Consider the following 18,120-nt stretch of genomic DNA (forward strand, 5'->3'; position numbering starts at 1 on the left):
TGACCTCCTCGTAGGTCGCGTTCACGTGGCCGGGAGATCGACCGAAGTCACATAGAGATTGCATATAAGTTGGGGCTGGACGTCAATCTTTCTAGAAATGACTTGACCGATACCTTTCCCATTCAACCTTTTACTACTCCTATGTCGTTCGCTTCCCCTTGAATCGTTCCATGCGTTTGAACTCTGACTCAATCGCGCCTTCTCATTGGGCCTCAAGCGTCTGTTCCTTCTTACTCACAATCCAGGCTCAGACAGCCCGACAAAAGTAGAAGGAAGGTCGATTTATCAAGTAGCATGTCATACTTATTCCCAATATCTCTAGCACAGTCGACGATTCGATAAGTGAGGGCCTTGATGAGTTGGGGGAATCAGGGCAAAGAAGCTGATTGCGGAAGCCAACGGAGCGCGGTCTCCCTCAACCGCGCTATGAACGATGTTATCTAGATTGACTGGGAAGGAAAGTCGAGGAGAGGTCCTGCCCCGCTTTTTGACTATTCGGGAGCTAAAATGGGGTATGAGAGCTGATTGAACTGGGAAGTAAAGTCGTGACGAGCGCTAAACGACGAAAACCCACTTTGACTTCTGTTGACAAGATCTTTTCTCGGAACCCTTAGTGACTCAAGATAAGTAGTATTGAGCACCTGAGGCTTAGCTGAGACTATAAGAATAAGCAAGGGCTCTGAAAACGTGCCGAGACTCGGAAGTAGTATTTATCTGCATTCAAAGCAACTTACAAGCAGCTTTGCGACCAAAAAGTAAACGATTGAAGCTTCAAGCTTCCTCTTTGTCTGTCATCATCAGTACCTTTTTAGCGTTTCACTAACACAACTCACAGCGACGTTTTTTGTTAAGTGAAACCAACAACTATAATCTACCTCAAACTTCGCTTGAGCTTAGAAGTTTTTGTGTGATTGTAATGTTTGCAGGGACATTCTTCCACAATGGCAGAGTCCTCGTCAACGCCGGGACTGGATTCAACGCCCAAGCAACTTTCGCCGATAGTCTCTTGGTAATAGACCAGAAGATTGCAGCTATCGGAAATCGGAAAGAAATAGAACCATCAGACTTAACGGGGTTTAAGGTCCATGACCTGCAACAGCGTACAGTCCTTCCCGGCTTCATCGACGGCCATATGCACCTCCTCCTACTAGGACAATCTCTTCGGAAACTCGACTTATCAAATTGCAAAACGTTAGACGACATCCGGTCCAGCATTAGGTCATACGCCAAGGCAAACCCGAATCTACCAACAATTCTCTGCAAAGGATGGAGGCACTCGATGACTCCGAATGGGGTCTCGGCCGCTTTACTCGATGATATTGATCCCCGCCCAATCTTTGTCGATGCGAGCTCGTTGCATTCATCCTGGTGTAATCATGCAGCTCTGAAAGAGCTTGAAGTCGCCGACATGCCGGATCCGGCTGGCGGACGTATCCATCGCGATGAGCATGGGAGACCATCTGGTGTTCTCGATGAAGGCGCAATGATGTCCATCATCTGGCCGTACCAGGCTTCCTCATCCCCCAAAGAAGAGCGTATCAAGGCTATCATCGCCGCGGTGAAGGAGTATAATGCGGCAGGATATACCGGCGTGGTGGAGATGGCAATGGACGAGGAAGCATGGGGCGCGATCATCACCCTTCGAGATACCCAGCCAGATTTCCCGATCCGTGTAGCCGCGTACTGGCTGATCAAGCCAACAACGGATCATCATGCCAACTCCCGTCAAGTTCGTCGCGCTATTGAGCTGAGCCAAGTTTACAACTCCACCACTAGCCCGAACTTCCGTATTGTTGGTATCAAGGTGATATGCGATGGCATTATCGATGCTTGCACGGCGTTTCTCTCGGAACCTTACGCACCGGCAGGCAAGCCCCCACCAATTTGGGAACCAGAGTATCTGAACCCTGTTGTCAAGGAAGCAAACGATGGTGGTCTCCAGGTTGCACTCCATGCCATTGGAGACGCCGCGGTTAGAATGGCAATCGACGCCATAGAGAAGCACACCAGCCCCGGCCGCCGCCACCGCATCGAACATCTAGAACTTGTATCACCAGAAGATGCAGCTCGTCTAGGCAGGCTGGGTCTCACAGCCTCTATCCAACCCGTTCACTCGGACCCGGCTGTCCTCACTGAATGGCCCCGCCTGATCGGAGAAGATCGTTGTCATCGAGCATTTGCCTACCGCGAATTCGCCGACTCGGGGGCTTTGATGGCTATCGGCAGTGATAGTCCGACCTCGCCATGGGCACCGATGGAGAATTTGTACGTTGCGGCTTCGAGACGGTCTGCAAGAGATCCCAAATTCACTGGGACTTTCAACGAGCACTTCCGTCTTGGACTATGCGAGTCTATCACAGCCGCTACTTGGGGCGCTGCAAGCAGTGTGTTTGATGAGAACCGTACGGGGAGCCTTGCAGCTGGGAAGTGCGCTGATTTCATCGTGGTTGACATGAAGTGGGATGAGAAGAGCTTATTGCAAGCTCAAGTGGAGGAGACTTGGTTCAGCGGCCGGAAAGTCTGGGATATCCGGGATCCAGCGTCGTCTTAGATCACTTCGGCTCAATTGAGTAAATCATCCAGGTTTTGACTGGCCTTCGGGACGATTATGGACACAGCGTCAATCACGCGGAGAAAACAATCAAGGACATCTAGAGATCAGAGGCGTTGAAAATGGCCTGCACAATACCCAGCTATGAACACCACCCATATCTGTACACCTTACTTTGATGACCCCCACAAGTCAGCAAATGGATCCCAGCTTGGGTCCTCAACAGGCGTATACTCCATTCTGTTGGCGATATTCTTCGCAACATCCTTCCCATACACGGCTCCGATCCACGCAAATGCCAGATCGATGCCTGCACTAATGCCCGAAGACGTCCACACATTCCCATCCTGCACCCACCTTGCCTTGTGAATCCACTTAACCTGCGGCCGCAGCGCAATCGTCTGGTCCCACGAGAGCTTATTCGTCGTCGCCCTCCGCCCATCTAGCACGCCCGCCCGTGCCGCGACTCCGGCGCCGGTGCAGACTGTCAGCAGGTACTGTAGCGAGTCGAAGCGCTCCTTAACAAAGTCGATTGCGGTGCTGATGCCCGGGTTCCGAGTCCCCTGCCCGCCGGGAACGATGAGGACGTCAAGCGACGGAGCGGTCTGAAAGGTATGTGTTGGGACGACGCTCTCGCAGAAGTTTGAGATGTGACTGGCGTCCTTGACCCTTGTTGGCACCGGGTCTAGGGTATCTGCAATGATGTAGAGGTTCATTTTGTATGAGCCTGATAGCATGTTGAGGGCGTCCAGGGGCCCGAAGACGTCGAGAGACTGGAAGGCTGGGAAGAGTACGAGGCCAAAGTTGACGGGTTTGCCTGGACTGAGTCAGAAAAGAGTAGCTCAAGAGGCATTCGATTCTGTGAGGTACTGGCTCACTCGTGCTCACGACTCACCATCAGCGGCGCGCTCGCCATCTTGAGCCATTGGAAAGCCCTGGCTAAACCTTCTGACGCAAGTCGAGGGAGTTATGAATGCTGTAGAGGGCCTTCTATAGATCACTGATGTGGCAGGGCTGCGACTTCTAGTGAGCATGCTTGTTCAGTGTTGAAAACCGTTTATCAAAACGCCAGAACAGCGAGGGGCAGCGCTGGGACCCCGCGATTCAGTCATTGCTCATTTATCTCTAGCTACGTAGGCGGAAGACCGATGACCGCGCTCGGAGATCGGTAAGATTGTTTACGTAAGGGATCACTGTTGAGGGAGAGATTATGCGGGGATTATTACTAAAGTAACTGGGTAAAGACCCCTTCTGAATCGCGTCATCTTCCTTGAAAATCCCACGGGTGTAGATGCGGTGTCTGCCGAAGCATTTGAATGCGATGATACTTCTTATCTAGAGCTTGTTGCCCATGTTCACATGAACCGCCTTAATCTGGCTGTACGCCTCAAGCCCCGCCTCACCAAGCTCCCGCCCGATGCCGCTCTGCTTCACGCCGCCAAAGGGAACCCTTGGATCACAGTCCTGTGTGCTATTCACCCAAACCATACCCGCCTCGATCTCAGCAGCCACGCGATGGGCCTTTTCCAAGTTGGTCGTGAAGACTGCTGCGCCAAGGCCATAAACGCTGTCATTGGCAATTGATACCGCCTCGGCCTCGTCGCCAAACTTTTGGATCACGACCACAGGGCCGAAGATTTCTTCGCGCCAAATCTTCATGTCGCTCTTGACGTCCGTGAAGACTGTTGGCGCGACATAGTACCCCTTGTCGCCCAGATGTGCCGGCCTCTCGCCGCCAGTCTTGATTGTAGCGCCTTCGTCACGGCCGACCTGGAAGTAGGACATGATGCGGTCGTATTGCTGCTTCGAGACTTGCGGACCCTGGTAGGTTTCGGCATCCCACTGGTTGCCGACTTTGCTTGTCTTGTGGACCTCATCGATGAATTTCGCGACAAAGGTATCGTAAATATCCTGCTGCACGAGGATCCGCGACGTGGCTGTGCAGATTTGCCCTTGGTTGGACATGATGCCCATGTGTGACCACCGAACAGCCTGCTCAAGATCCGCATCATTGAAGACCAACAGCGGCGATTTCCCGCCCGTCTCGAGGGTGATGTTCTTCAGTGTTGCAGAAGCCATCTTCATAATATTGGTTGCGGTCGCCGTTGATCCCGTAAACGCGACTTTATCGACCAAGGGATGGGAGACGAGGGCTGCGCCAGCATCTTTACCCAGACCATTGATGAAGTTCACGACGCCTGGCGGGAAGCCGGCTTCCTTGATGAGGCGACCGAAGACCAGGATGCTAAGGGGAGTCTGTTCAGCGGCCTTCAGAACAACGGTATTTCCGCAGGCTAGCGCGGGGCCGAGCTTCCATCTGTTTCGTGGTTGACGGGTCAGCAAAATGCAACTCAGTCCACTATTGCAGAAAGCCTCTTACGTTGCCATTGAGATGGGATAGTTCCACGGAATGATTTGACCTACAACCCCCACGGGCTGGCGGACGGTGTAGGCGAACTTGTTTGGCAGGCTGATCGTCTGGCCAAAGATTTTGTCGCACCAGCCGCTGTAGTAGCGGATAACTCCGACAGCTTCGACCATGTCGTTTGTCAATGCCTCTTGGTATGTCTTGCCTGCGTGGGTATGTCGTCAGAACCGGGTGTTGTATTGAGGTCTGGTTGAAGATTTGGGGATTTCTTACCGTTGTCCCAGGCGTCGATGGTTGCGAGCAATTCTTTATTCGACTCCATGAGGTCGGCAAGACGGCCCATGAGGATGCCTCTATCTGAAGCCGATAGCTCCTTCCACGAGGGACTCTTCAGTGCCGCAGCGGCGGCCTTGACAGCCTTGTCGACATCGTCCTCGGTGGCTGCATGAACTCTCGCGATCTCTTCTTCGGTGCTGAATACCCGCGAGACGTTAGTAACTCATCTTACTTGAAGCATAGTGAACCATCTGAAGCCTATTGCTTACGCTGGGTCAATAGCAGGAATGGTTTGTCCGGAGGATGAGGGAACGAATTCGTTGTTAATGAAGAGGCCGGTTGGCTGAGTCCACTTCTGGCCGTTAGGCGCAGTCAACTCAATGGAGAGATCTCCCATGTTGTTGTCAAAACGTGAATGGGACTGAAGAAAATTCTCTCGGAAGTTCGGTTAGTAGGCTTGAGATGGTGATGAGGGCCAGCTTGCATTAACCAGGTTTCTTGAAGTTTGGATGAGCTTTAATGTTCAAGAAAGCGTTTCCAAAATCAATTGAGTAAACAGTCAGGTTTCATGAGATAGGTTATCAATCCGAACCATCATCTGATAAACGCCTGCGAATTCGGCCTGGACACGCGAACAGCTTCAATCCGCCTGTGACGCTGTATCTGTTCAGTATCGGCGTAGCCTGCCAGGCGGGGTCTAACTTACCCCTCCCCCGCAGTGGGGGATAACTGAAAGGAGACAGCGGTCCCAAGGACATTCATCGGGTGGCCTCCCGGATTGAGCCTCCGAGACTTTCGTCTTTTTGGATCTACGAAGCGACTGAGATTTTCGTACCAATATGACATGCTTGGCTCTTTTGGATTTTACTTGGAATTGATCATGGCTGAGCAGCGAAGTTCAGAATGATCGGGGAGGCCTTCCTCATAGAATTTGACGAGGGACAGCAGCGAGTCTCAGGAGAGAAGATGGAGAATGAGGGGCTAAGTCTCCACCACCACCTTGCGATTCAGTGAGCTTGCTCCCTGATTTAGGCACTCATCCTCCAATTGAAGCTCAATTGGTCTTCTAACTAGATTAGCCTCACTGGAGCATTGAGTTACCGAGTGAAGTCCGGCTTGACGAAAAGGATCGAAGCCTGACGGTGAATAGTTCTCTTTGAATCGGTAGCATATGAGGCATTCCATCCAATTTTGACTTGATGGTCCGGCTTTGACATTGTATTGAGATGTGAATTTTGTGTTATTCTTGATTTACGTACCGCCGTCTATGACCACGAATCGATTGCTCATCGCTTAAGCTCACTGTGCTGAACCTCGGGAGCTTCCCAAGACACAGCTTTGGGGATCTCTTCCTCCAAACTCTCGCCTGTCGGCGCCCAACCCAGTACCTTCTTAGCCCTGAGTGCCTCGCTGCGAGCATTCGTTCCAAAGAGCACCGTTCCGTGTGGCAGCACCTTGTTCGCTTCTTCGGGTCCAACTTCCTCCACCTCGTCTTTTGAAATGAGACCCTTCTTAGCTGCAGCGGAGGCAACCAATTTTGAGATTTCCCCAAACGACTGTGGATCATTTCTGTTAGCTAGTGCAAAGCAAGGAGTTGAGGGGCCCAGAATCTTCTTCACTCACCATTTCACCAACACCAGTGAGATACAGTCCATTCTCGTTCCAAACCTCCTCCTCGCCCTTCGCCTCCGCAGCTCGCTCAACGAGCCGGGCAATCAACTGAGCAATGTCCTCAACATGCACATTTCCCCAGCGGCTCAGGCCCTTGCCGACCTGCACTCCGCGACCGCGATCCAGCGTGGCTTTCGCCAGCGACGGGATCTGCACGCTGCGCTGGTTCACAGGGCCGATCCCACGACCGTAGATGATGGGCGGGAACACCAGTGCCGTGTTGACTTTGGGTTCATCGGCGGCGACTTTGAGGAGGTAGTTGTCGACAGCGCGGCTTGGATATTTCTGGATGAAGGACCGTAGGTCATCGATGCTGGTTAGGTCGTTGAAGACAAGATCGCTCGCTGAGCCTGGGCTACGAGACTTGTCGGCGAGTTCTGCTGCGGCAAGTGCGCTAGCGCCAGAGATCTGGATCCAGTGCGCTGCGTTAAGAACTTAGCATCATTGATCGTGATTCCCGAGTGTGAACTGGTAAGGAAAATTGCTGCGCAGACTTACAGGGCTTTTGCTCTGCCGACTTGGACGACAAGGCCTTGTGAATGGTCTCAACGCTCTTCAAGTGTCCAGACGCAGCCAGATCTGGCAATGGTGTTAGTGATTCCAGCTCGCGAGGCCACTTTGTGGAAGAGCCAAAACATACGGACAACGACATCGGCTTTAGAGGCTTCCCGAGTGATGGTCTCAACATCGTCAAGATCACCCTCGACGATCTCGACCTTGCTGAAGGCGCCGGTGATAATCTTTCCCTTGGCGCTGTCGCGCACTAACGCTCTCACAGCGTACTCGGGGTGCGACTTGGCGAGCAACGAGAGGACGCTGCCCCCGATGTAGCCCGTCGCTCCAGTCCTGAAGGCTTTCTGTGAGCACGGAGCACTTACACGCGCTTATTGTCACTGAGCTTCAGTTGACTTACAGGAAGATATTGACCATTGTGCCTGAATTTGCTATTCTCTGCGCTGAAATCTTTCTCAGTTGATAACTGGGGATGAGTGAAAACTTAGAACTGGTCTTTCGTACTTTGAGACATTGAGGTGGCATCGCATGGAAGTATATAAACTGTACATAACCTGCTCGCGCTGGCCTTCCAAACAGGGGTTGAAGCTTGGAGCAGATTACCAATCTCTGTCGACGAGAGCTGTGAAGCTGCCAAGCTGCCCCACGAATTACACAATGCGCTACTCCATGGCGTCACTCCAACTTTTCTCATTGTCGACACCAAGTGCCAATTGGCGATGCTATCTTTACATGTCAATTCCAGACGACCCACCGAAGGGCGCGCTTATGTATGATTCTATCTTCGAGAACGGTCCTTCGTGAATCTTGCTTATAGATCAATCGTTTCATCCTTGCTGAGAGCATGGCCCTCACGATCCTTGAGCCTACGATAGCCGCTTGAATACCCCTTCCAACACGTCCAGGAAAATATCGGCTGTGAAGCGATTGTCAGTCTCCATTCGTACACGAACAATCGGTTCCTTGGGCATTAACTTACCATGATGCTTCTCAAACACCAGCATCGGTCGTAGTCGGATAGCAGCATCGCCGCTGCCGCCCATGTTTACCCCTCTCGACTTAGCCAAGGCTAGCACCTCTTCTCTCCGCGGACAATCCCACGCAATAAACGTCCCGCGATCCTTGCCACGAAGGTTCAATACGTGCTGCGGGTACTTGTCCGCCAGCCCCTCCAGCTCCCGGTACAGGTACCCACCAACCCGTGCCGTATGCTCAACCAACCCGTGCTTCTCAATCTCTCCGTAAATCGCCTTGAACAACAGTGCACGCACGGGGTCGCCCATCCAAGTATTGAACTGGCGATACGGCTTGTCAGGTCGCAGGTCAGCGTCGCCAAAGTAGAAACCCGCCGCTTGTGCCTTCTTTGAGAAGGTGACCATGTCTGGCGGAGAAGGGAGGTTCCAGTGCTCGTGGGCCCAAAATTTGCCTGTTGCCCCTACGCCTGTTTGAACCTCATCGACAATCATTAACACACCCTTACGCTTGGTAAGCTCTCGAAGACCACGAAAGAAGGCGGGGGACGCGTGATTGTCGCCGCCCTCAGCTTGAACAGGTTCGATGACCACTGCTGCGACTGTGCCGTTGGCCTCGTCCAGCACACGCTCCGTTTCCTCAAGGCACCGCTTCTCCTCGGCAGCATTCTCAGATGCGAATTGGTCGAGGGGGTGCTTGAGCTGCGAAAAAGGCGCCACAGGCCAGTCGAAAGCCGGCACATCGAGCTTGTGAATTGGCTTGCTCCTCGTCGTGGACAAACTTCCAAAAAGACGGCCGTGAAACCCCTTTGAAAATGACATTATCGAATACTTTTTCGCACCAGGCTCCTGGTTCCGCATGACGGACTCCAGCTCAGCAGCGCTGAAATCCCTACCGCCGCGGTCCCGAGTCCCCTTCCAGATGCAAGCGGCTTTGTACGCTGTCTCGTTTGCGTCCGATCCAGTGGTAGCCGTGAAGACTTGATTTAGGCCTTGCGGAGCGGCTTTTAGGATACCGGTCTTGAGGAGGTCTGCATAGTCTGTTGATGGAAAACTTCCAAGTGCTGGCCGGCTGGCGATGGCGCGGACCATGGCTGGGCTTACAGAGGCACGGTTGAGTTCAGGGTTATTGTATCCCAGCGGAATGGAGGCGATTTGAGCAAATCTATGCATCAATCAGACGTCGTTCGTTAGTCTCGTACTGGTCTACACATGACAATGAGGATCGTCGCAACACATACACATCTAGGAATGTGTTGCCATCGGCATCAACAAGACTGCAGATGTACATCAGCATCAATAGATACGTAGACAAGTCGTGCGATATGGTAATTCAACTCACTAGTTACCCGTCGACTTCTCGTAGTCTACCAAAGTGTTCGCACTCCTGGTATCAAAAACTTCCTCCAAGTCCGCAAGACCATCTTTCACTCTAGGTCCGGGAAGTGAAGATGTCACGAGCTTTGGCCTGGAAGGCTCGTTCGAGAAGATGGCAGCTGCGCGGTCGCTTGACGTAGCCGAGAATGGTCGCACGCCAGCGACGACTCGAGGCCACCGTCGGACTGCAGCGGTCAGTGTGAGTGATTTAGGGTGCCTGAATGCCATTACGAGTTTGTACAAGTTATTTCGCATGTACTGTCAAAGTTTTGGAGACGGAAGATTGATGATAAAATACTTAGTCTTATTCCGAGGTACAGGTCTTACACTCGACTTACACGCATGTGCCACGGACCACCTAAGTTCTCGCGAAGGCATTCCCATCACAATGTTCAGACAGCAGAATACATCCAGTTACATGACAGTCAGATCCCCATCTCTTACCTTCCGACCAGAAAATGTCTGCGAATATTGGAGAGGTAAAGCCACAACTAAAACTGAAGATTCATATTAGTGACTTGACCGATCCGGCATCATCCTAGGTAGCGGGATGGTCCGGCCTACAATCGGCTCTGGAGTCTCCACCCCGTTAGCGCCGATACGTACCGATTCACGTCGCGGAAACCTTCCCAGATGATTTTGGCAGAAACAAAGATTGACTACACTTGGCATCTACGGACAACGACGCCGAACTGTCCATGCATGATGAACAACATCCCTATCGCCCAGCTGACCGAAGCTAGTTCGCCGATATCGATGCATACGTAATGGTCAATTTGCCTCGTGTCTCTCGTCGACTTCTCTTTAAGTCACGCAAGAGCACGAGAAAATCGGCCCATCGGGAACACAAGCCTGATGTGTTACTCCCCTCCTATTACAATCATCTCCTACGTGCCAAATCCAATCAAACAGCTTCATCATCGGCCTTGCTCTTCGATACCTTGTCGCACACTCGAGGATGCCTGCCCGTCCGGTCACCAGAGGGTCCAAATCCGGGGTAAAGCCGCCTCCCCCGAAAGGAAAGTCAACGGCGAAAACGAGAACCACCAGCAGCAGCGCTGCCCCAACAAAGAAGGTCCCTCGCTCAAGAACGTTCACAGGCTGTCGCACCTGCAGAAGTCGTCATCTCAAGTGTGACGAGGCCCGCCCAGTATGCTCGTCCTGCCGCCGCCTCAATCTCGTCTGTGAGGGCTACGATGGCCAGCTCCTGTGGGTTCCGGACCCCCTGTGCTCCGCCGAGCAGAAGCACGCTCATCGCGGCACTTCCTACCGGTACCCGCTTTTCACCGAGGAAGAGAGGAAGACAATGAGTGTCGAGATTGTGACGAGCATGGGGCGCCAGTCTGCCGGCGACATTGTTCTGGATCTCGACGAGAAAAGCGTCCATGCCGACGATGCGCACGTAGCTGGTCCGTTTGGCGTGTTCAGGGCCTTTGATGGCTCTACGGATTCTGCATCTTCGCCGTTGCAACCCTCTGTTTCTGGGAGCTCGCCTAACACCTCGCCGTCTGATGCCTTACCAGAGACGATGGACGGCGAGCTCGATGAAGATATCGAGGATGTTGTTATCGAGCCTTGGTCCGTTGACGATAGCTCCTTAGCTCTGGAGCCATATTTCTTACCTGGACCGTTTGACAACTTTAGCACTGAAGGCATGATAAACAACATGGGCCAGCCGTGGATGCACGGCGAAGGGTCGGGAAGTCTGTCTCATATGATGGCAATGGACAACTCTGCACTAGATCTTCTCTTCTCGCCATTATCGCCGCGCACGCCAGCAATGGCTCAAACCGAGCTTGGGCCAGCTGATGATACAAATACCCAACGTCAGAACCATGACAGGGAGGAAAATCATATAGAAGATCCGACCAGTCCTTCGACAGACGAGCAAACCCTACCGATTTCGCACAAGCTTCCTACCCCCTTAACTAACAACATGCCGGGTATCGAACCATGCTTGCCGTCACATGCAGCTTCCCTCTTACGATACTACAAGACTATGGAATCGTCATCGTCGGTTAAGGGTATGAGAATATCACCGTGGCAGCTCTGGCTCCTCCCTTGCGCTCTGGAAACCTTTGCCGAGCTGTCGCTTTGGAACACCACTTCGCATACCCGTCACAGTATCCTGTGTACACTGCTAGCAAAGAGTGCCTTTCATATGCATCAGTCTTCAAAAAAAGAAAGCCAGAAGTCAACAACACAGTGGCTAGATATTGGACAGAACTATCAAAAGAGTGCCCAGACACATCTCAAAATGGCCTTACGAGGAGAATCTGATGAGCCAAGTCAGGCCAAATACAACGAGATCCTTATGGCCATTCTTGCCACAGCCATGGTATCGGTAAGTTCATCCCAAAACCAGAGCCTCCAATTGACTCTTCTAATGCCATTCAGGTTCTCTATAATGGATCCCGCGCAGTAAAGATCTTCCTCCTCGACGCCGAACGCCTAATCCGTCTGCGTGGCCTTGCGATGCCCAAATCCTTCAACATCCGTGTACTACATCATGTCTACACACACCTCCGCGTCATTGCAGAGAGTACAGATATTGCCATAGAATCTGCAAAATCCCAAGCGCAGGCGGCAACCGAGATGGCGGTGTCGCTCCGCAAGTTCCGTATCGCAGAAGATTCTCTCGGTGCCGACCTCGATTTGTCACGGGAGAAGCCTGCAGAGGTGGGCTACGCGGACATTCATCTCGATGTTTCTGGCCACTGGCCTGTGACGATGTACCCAGAGATCTATGGTGTGCCAGAGTCATTGATGACGCTGCTGTCGCAGACCATTAGCTTCGCTAATGAGAAGACCAAGCTGGAAGCAATGGCCATGTACGACCACCGCATCTCCATGGCCATGTCGCGCCATATCAAACAATTGGAGCAGAACATCTGGTCCTGGTCAATGGGATCGTCGGATATGCAAAGTGGGCCGAGCCGTCCGCGGGAACTTGTCACCCAGGAGACGAAGCTCGTAGACCATCCCCTCATCCGATCTCTGACGCTTGCCATGCATCAGGCACTTATCATCTACTTTTACCGCCGCGTCTACAACATGAGCGCCATGGTGATTCAGGACTCTGTGCGTAAGACGCTAGATTTCATTCAGCCGTGCCTCGAAGAGACAGCAGACGATCACGACTTTGCGACGAGCATCGGGTGGGCAGCTTTCATTGCTGCGTGCGAGGCTACAACGCCTGATTTACAAGAGAGGGGCCTCAAAGTGCTTCAGAAAATTGATAGTAGCGGCGTGATATTTGGTACAGATAAGCCCAGTGTTTTGGCCCAAAGTGTATGGGACAAGAGGACGGAGACCGGTGATTGGACCTTGAGCTGGCCGGACATGATGAAGACTATTTCGAGATGAATGTCTAGATCAGAAGACTTCATGATGTAGACAATCAACGATGTACAACTATAGCGCGTGAAGCTCTTCTGTGTTCAGAAATCAAAGACCTGACTTTCCTCAAGAAAGCTACGCGAGCTCGCACATCGACCAACAATTCCTCTGCCTTCAATACGAGCCAGCGTGTCGGTAGCATTTACCAAAGAGCTGCATCATGAAGCTGCGTCGAAATATCTATTCAGAGAGAACTGATGGTAGTTCCAGCGTACCATTTTCTGTGGCTCAAAGGGACCACATCTGAAGCTTGTTGACATCTGCGATGGCACCAGGGACATCGTACAAAGTAGCCGTTAAGACTAATCTGAGCATTGATCAATCTTTTACTCCAATTCATTAATAGCAGAGCACTCTACGCAACAACCTCAACGCCCGCATCCTTCAACAATTGCGCAAGCTCCTTGCGCCTCTCGCCCTCAAGCAGCTTAAACGGCTTGCGCATACCTCCCGTCTTCCACCCGCGCAACTCCATGCCTGTCTTCACAGCCGCGCCGTAGTTGTCCCCAGGTGCCTCGAGGAACTTGCAGATCGGGAAGATCTTGGCCCACAGCTCTCGGCCCCTGGCCAGATCCTTCTTCTCCCCCAGCGCCTCCCACAGCTGCGACGACAGCTCGGGGATGATGTTTGTTGCACCCCAAACGGAGCCCTTTGCGCCCGCGGCCAGGCCATAGAATGTGAGAGTGTCCCAGCCGTTGAAGGCGGTGACCTTGGAATAGGTGGCTTCGGTGAAGAGCATGTCTGTGAGGGCGGGCGCGTTGCCCGAAGTATCCTTGAGATGCGTGACACCAACTTCGGAAAGCGAAGCAATCTCCTCTGGGGAGAGCGAAACGCCGCTAGCGGAGGGAATGTTGTAGTACATGATCGGCAACTTGGACTCGTCGTGAATTTCCTTGAGCAGCTCCTTCAACTGCGCCAGGTTGGGCGCATCGTAAAATGGGGGGACAACCATCAGCGCGCTGGCGCCGACTGAAGCGGCGTAGATGGCGTGCTCGACGGCCTTTGCGGTAGAAAGGTCGCCGATGCCCGCGACGACAGGGACACGGCCGGCAGCAGAGTCGACGGACTGCTTGACGAGGATTTTGCGCTCTTCGGTGGTGAGGGCTGTGAATTCACCCGTGCTACCACCGGGGACGAGGCCGTGGACGCCTGCGGCGATCATGCGTTGGATGTGTGCATCGAGGGCGGCGGTGTCGATTTCTTTTTGGTCGGGGGTGAAGGGGGTGATTAGGGCGACGAGGACGCCTTTGAGGTCGCTGGCGGGCATTTTGGACGTGTTGTTCGGGCTGTTTGAGTGATTTGAGGGCTTAAAGCAATTAATGTTGTTGTGTAATGACCTGCAAGACAGATTCTGCTGGAATATGACGGAGCTGGTTTTAGGAGTAATGATACTGCAATGTAAATAACCAGAGTTCGCTGAGCTTCGGATGCCAACGTCATATAGCTACCAGCTTCTTCGGGTGTTTGTCTAATTCCAGCATGTCAAAGATTACAAACACAACCCGGCATCTCTTGCTTCGTACATTGCGGATCGGTACACGCGCAAACCTTCTCTATTACAGCACAAACAAGACCGGAAGCGCACCCGATAACTCAAAGTATAACCAATTTGAGCAAGCCTGCCTCTTCTGTCACCTCCGCCCCTCACAACGGCTCTGGAAAAGGGGTGTGAGGATGGCGGGGTAAAGTCGAATCGAACGAAAGAGGACGGCACCACGGGGTCAGCTCCGGTCCCGGGGACCCATAGTGCCCCATGGTGAAAGTATCCAGAATCGCTATCTCGATCGAGATATCGCGGGGTAGGTCCGGGCGGCAAAGTGGATCCCGTCGCGGAAGCCTTCCTTTAGGAGGCCCGGCTTGGCCTGACTATGGCGCTGCGTGGCGCGGAAACAGTGATATGGTAACACCATGACCGAAAAGGGACAGTCATTCTGCACTGGAAAGGGACAATCATTATCGGGGTTATCTTGATACCAGTACGTAAGGTTCTGGAGGTAGTAACGCATTCGAAGACACACGAGCTTCGTCAATCAGGCTGGGGTCTCGTGAGAATCAAGGTCTTTTTGCGAGGCTGCGTGGCGCTTGCAGCTCTAGACTGGGAGGCGAAGTCGGGCGAAGAAGGGCTTGATTACATTTGATGGGCACACCGGCCAAAGTACACTTCAATTATTCGCATGTAGCCGCAGCCATGGTTTGCGGTGCGGATCAGAAGCCCTTGGAGACAATGTCGTTTAATGACCCAGGCTCGGCGCTCCGTAGTAGCTAATAATGCCAAAGATCTAGTAGTATTAGTTTTGGTTTCAATACATATCACATTTCGTGCATCTTTGGTCATTTATTGGAGATTTCTTCCACATCTTGACAGGAGAAAACCTAACACTCGTACAAAGTTTCATTGGCGATCATCAGTCTGAGAAAATGATAATTCGCTATGCAAATGCTATCAAAATACACATTTGTCACCTAGAGCTTCGACAAAACACCACTACCGTTTAGATATGCCACATGACCCCTCGAGATTTCAGCAATGGTTCGGGTTCTGTTGCAAATTTAATTAGTTGTGGCTAGGGCCTTCAGTCAGAAGCTTGGGACTTACCCTGCAAGAGCCATGGCGACCTTGAGCTCGTACTGGAGGATCTTAAGCGCCAGCTCAACGCCCTCTTGCCCATTGTACTATCATGCTTATCAGCTATTGTGTCGATAATCATCTCAGTCAATCGTGTCTCGACGTACTGCCAGGCCCCAAATGGGGATTCTTCCCACAAAGCAATGTGAGGCGCCAAGGGCAAGCGCCTTGAAGATATCAGTACCGCGGCGTATACCGCCATCAACAGCGATAGGAATCTTTCCCGCTGCCACCGGTGCACAGATGCGCAGAGCATCCAGCGTGGCAGGTACACCATCCAGCTGTCTGCCACCGTGGTTCGAGATGATGACACCGTTGAGGCCGTGTCTAATTGCGAGAGCTACGTCGTCGGGAGTGTAGACTAGAAGAGAAAACACGCCAGTCAGTTCGACTTCATGGCAGGTGCGAGTGTTACATCAACTTACCACCCTTGAGCCACAGCTGGAGCTTGGTGTGCTTCTTGAGCCACGGAATCGCAGAATCCCAGTCAAGCGAAGGGTCTACAATTTCTTCCTCAGTCATGTATTCGATAAGGATGCAGATGCTCAGTGACGTACCAAAGTCATGTCTGTTTGACGACTGGCCGTCCTTCTCGTTACCGCTCAATTCGCTCTTTCCATCGGACAAGAGGTTGGGCCACTCGATGCCATCGGGTAGACAGAAGTTGTTTCGGTACTCGTTCAAGCGGCGGCCTAGCAGCGGGGTATCGACAGACAGGAAGATGGCCTTGTATCCAGAGGCTGTCCAACTTCTTAGCATCTTGACTTCATGCTTGTAGGACATATGATTTGCCTACCTTCAGCCCTCTTCAGAATTTGCAGAGTGGTCTCTCGGTCTCTGAGCACACAGAGCTGCATGACATATGGGTTTCCAGCGCCTTCGGCAGCCACATTTTCCATCGACTCGGTGGCATAGGAAGAAAGGGCCATGCAAACATTCATCTTTGCTGCAGCACGCGACGTTCCGAGCTCGCCATCTGGGTGAGCCATCTTGTGCATCGCAGCCGGGCTGAAGCCCAAGGGAAATGAAACCTATCGGGAATATGTAAATAGTTTTCTAGAAAATAGAATTTTCGGCCATGCGACCTACATACCTTAGCTCCAAAGATCGAGGTAGACATGTCGATGTTGTCGACATTGACGAGAATCCGTGGCATGATCTTGTATCGGTTGTATGCTTCCTCGTTATCCTTCAGTCTGTATAGTGTCGAATGTTAGTGATTTCTCGGATACTCTGGAGCTGACTTCGGACAACTGACGTTACGAGATCCATTGCGCCCTCGTTATAGTAATCTCTGTACATCTTGGGAAGCTTCTTGCTGCCCAGCTCCATCAGATCACGGATGGTATGGACATCGGGGTCCCATGTTGCGCCGCGGTTTGCCATTCTGAAGATTGGTAAGACTAAGATTATCTTGGTCGGGTGTGCTTTGAGGATAGATTGCACCAGCTCAACATGGAATAGTCTTGGGAGGAGTTGAAGAGGAACACTTGATGTGAAAAAAAGCTGCTGCAATGGAGAGCTCGTGAGCTTATGTGAAATAATCTATCGGAATAGGTTCCGTCAGTCTTGAAAGATCTGGACTTTCCTGCCTCGGGTTGCTCCGTCACCCGAAATCGGGATAGCAACAGCACTCAGGAAATGCTTGCGCTGGACTTTTGGACCCTTCTGCACCTGAATTAAGCGTCTTGAAGCTCCTGTTTTGGACAAGGAGCTCAAAGTCCCCGATCTAGACCAAATGCTTATCGTCATGGTTGGGGTGAATTCGGGGTAGCTCGGGGATGGTTGCCATTTTTGCTTCACACCAATACTTACACTTAATCTGACTTTCCAGATATGTGCACCCACAAACTGTCTGACGTCTGATTCGTGTTCTCCTGGGATGAGCTTGTCTTGCCCCCGCGTGATACGTTTTTGAGAAGTTCTATTGAATCAGGGACATGTATCGGGCTGCAGGTGCTAAGATGCATCAGACCTCCCACAGTACAGGGGTAATAGGCTGATTGATCCACGTGCGATATGCGCAGTCGGTACGCATAGCTTTCCAGGAATTTGACAGCCATGGCGGACATGAACATCGAGGTGAACTTCGGCGAGACCTTACCATAAACATTACGGAAGCACTTCCGATGGTCAATATGTCGAGAATTTCCAATTGTGTAATAAGTAAGGAAAGTAATTGACGAATCGTGCGCGTGAAACAACCCACTTGCCTAGATCGACCAGCGGCCTCTACAATCTCTCTGGTGAGCTGCTTCAAATTTATCTAGAACTGGCTCTCTCTTTCTTTAAGATTCATGCACTACTTCACTCCGGGACATTGACCAACAGTATATTGTCACCAAGCTTGTCTTTCGTCTTGTCCAAA

The 18,120-nt window shown here is 52.0% G+C and overlaps 8 protein-coding genes across 8 annotated transcripts; 2 read left to right on the forward strand and 6 right to left on the reverse strand.

Moving 5' to 3' along the window:
- Positions 1-916: 916 nt before the first annotated feature.
- Positions 917-2,551, forward strand: HER10_EVM0007162 (amidohydrolase ytcJ-like protein; the record flags this gene model as incomplete). The annotated part of the gene is made up of 1 exon (XM_035476728.1): positions 917-2,551. The coding sequence occupies one exon, from the start codon at positions 917-919 to the stop codon at positions 2,549-2,551; it is 1,635 nt and encodes a 544-aa protein (XP_035338532.1).
- Positions 2,552-2,664: 113 nt separating this feature from the next.
- On the reverse strand, positions 2,665-3,651 carry HER10_EVM0011667 (aldehyde dehydrogenase). Its single transcript, XM_035481091.1, has 2 exons — positions 3,447-3,651; positions 2,665-3,368 (listed from the first exon to the last, which is right to left on the reverse strand). Exons 1-2 carry the CDS (start codon positions 3,583-3,585, stop codon positions 2,722-2,724), a joined length of 786 nt encoding a protein of 261 aa, XP_035338943.1. The 5' UTR covers positions 3,586-3,651; the 3' UTR covers positions 2,665-2,721.
- Positions 3,652-3,886: 235 nt separating this feature from the next.
- On the reverse strand, positions 3,887-5,592 carry HER10_EVM0012297 (aldehyde dehydrogenase; the record flags this gene model as incomplete). The annotated part of the gene is made up of 4 exons (XM_035481694.1): positions 3,887-4,868; positions 4,932-5,124; positions 5,193-5,392; positions 5,465-5,592. The coding sequence occupies 4 exons, from the start codon at positions 5,590-5,592 to the stop codon at positions 3,887-3,889; spliced, it is 1,503 nt and encodes a 500-aa protein (XP_035338992.1).
- An 889-nt stretch (positions 5,593-6,481) lies between these two features.
- Positions 6,482-7,811, reverse strand: HER10_EVM0009688 (nucleoside-diphosphate-sugar epimerase; the record flags this gene model as incomplete). The annotated part of the gene is made up of 5 exons (XM_035479168.1): positions 7,780-7,811; positions 7,507-7,712; positions 7,365-7,445; positions 6,819-7,288; positions 6,482-6,751 (listed from the first exon to the last, which is right to left on the reverse strand). Exons 1-5 carry the CDS (start codon positions 7,794-7,796, stop codon positions 6,482-6,484), a joined length of 1,044 nt encoding a protein of 347 aa, XP_035338769.1. The 5' UTR covers positions 7,797-7,811.
- A 434-nt stretch (positions 7,812-8,245) lies between these two features.
- HER10_EVM0001285 (4-aminobutyrate aminotransferase) lies at positions 8,246-9,955 on the reverse strand (the record flags this gene model as incomplete). Its single annotated transcript, XM_035471040.1, has 4 exons — positions 8,246-8,295; positions 8,359-9,515; positions 9,592-9,627; positions 9,693-9,955. 4 exons carry the CDS (start codon positions 9,953-9,955, stop codon positions 8,246-8,248), a joined length of 1,506 nt encoding a protein of 501 aa, XP_035337973.1.
- A 562-nt stretch (positions 9,956-10,517) lies between these two features.
- On the forward strand, positions 10,518-13,093 carry HER10_EVM0000003 (uncharacterized protein; the record flags this gene model as incomplete). Its single annotated transcript, XM_035469801.1, has 3 exons — positions 10,518-11,415; positions 11,587-12,071; positions 12,125-13,093. Exons 1-3 carry the CDS (start codon positions 10,686-10,688, stop codon positions 13,091-13,093), a joined length of 2,184 nt encoding a protein of 727 aa, XP_035337878.1. The 5' UTR covers positions 10,518-10,685.
- A 388-nt stretch (positions 13,094-13,481) lies between these two features.
- On the reverse strand, positions 13,482-14,393 carry HER10_EVM0013078 (dihydrodipicolinate synthase; the record flags this gene model as incomplete). The annotated part of the gene is made up of 1 exon (XM_035482448.1): positions 13,482-14,393. The coding sequence occupies one exon, from the start codon at positions 14,391-14,393 to the stop codon at positions 13,482-13,484; it is 912 nt and encodes a 303-aa protein (XP_035339072.1).
- A 1,196-nt stretch (positions 14,394-15,589) lies between these two features.
- Positions 15,590-17,138, reverse strand: HER10_EVM0003974 (uncharacterized protein; the record flags this gene model as incomplete). The annotated part of the gene is made up of 8 exons (XM_035473634.1): positions 15,590-15,665; positions 15,723-15,799; positions 15,860-16,113; positions 16,178-16,252; positions 16,310-16,492; positions 16,549-16,783; positions 16,846-16,948; positions 17,011-17,138. 8 exons carry the CDS (start codon positions 17,136-17,138, stop codon positions 15,590-15,592), a joined length of 1,131 nt encoding a protein of 376 aa, XP_035338232.1.
- Between the last annotated feature and the right edge of the window lie 982 nt (positions 17,139-18,120).

Source organism: Colletotrichum scovillei (assembly GCF_011075155.1).
Source record: "Colletotrichum scovillei strain TJNH1 chromosome Unknown Contig00001, whole genome shotgun sequence".
Taxonomy (NCBI): domain Eukaryota; kingdom Fungi; phylum Ascomycota; class Sordariomycetes; order Glomerellales; family Glomerellaceae; genus Colletotrichum; species Colletotrichum scovillei.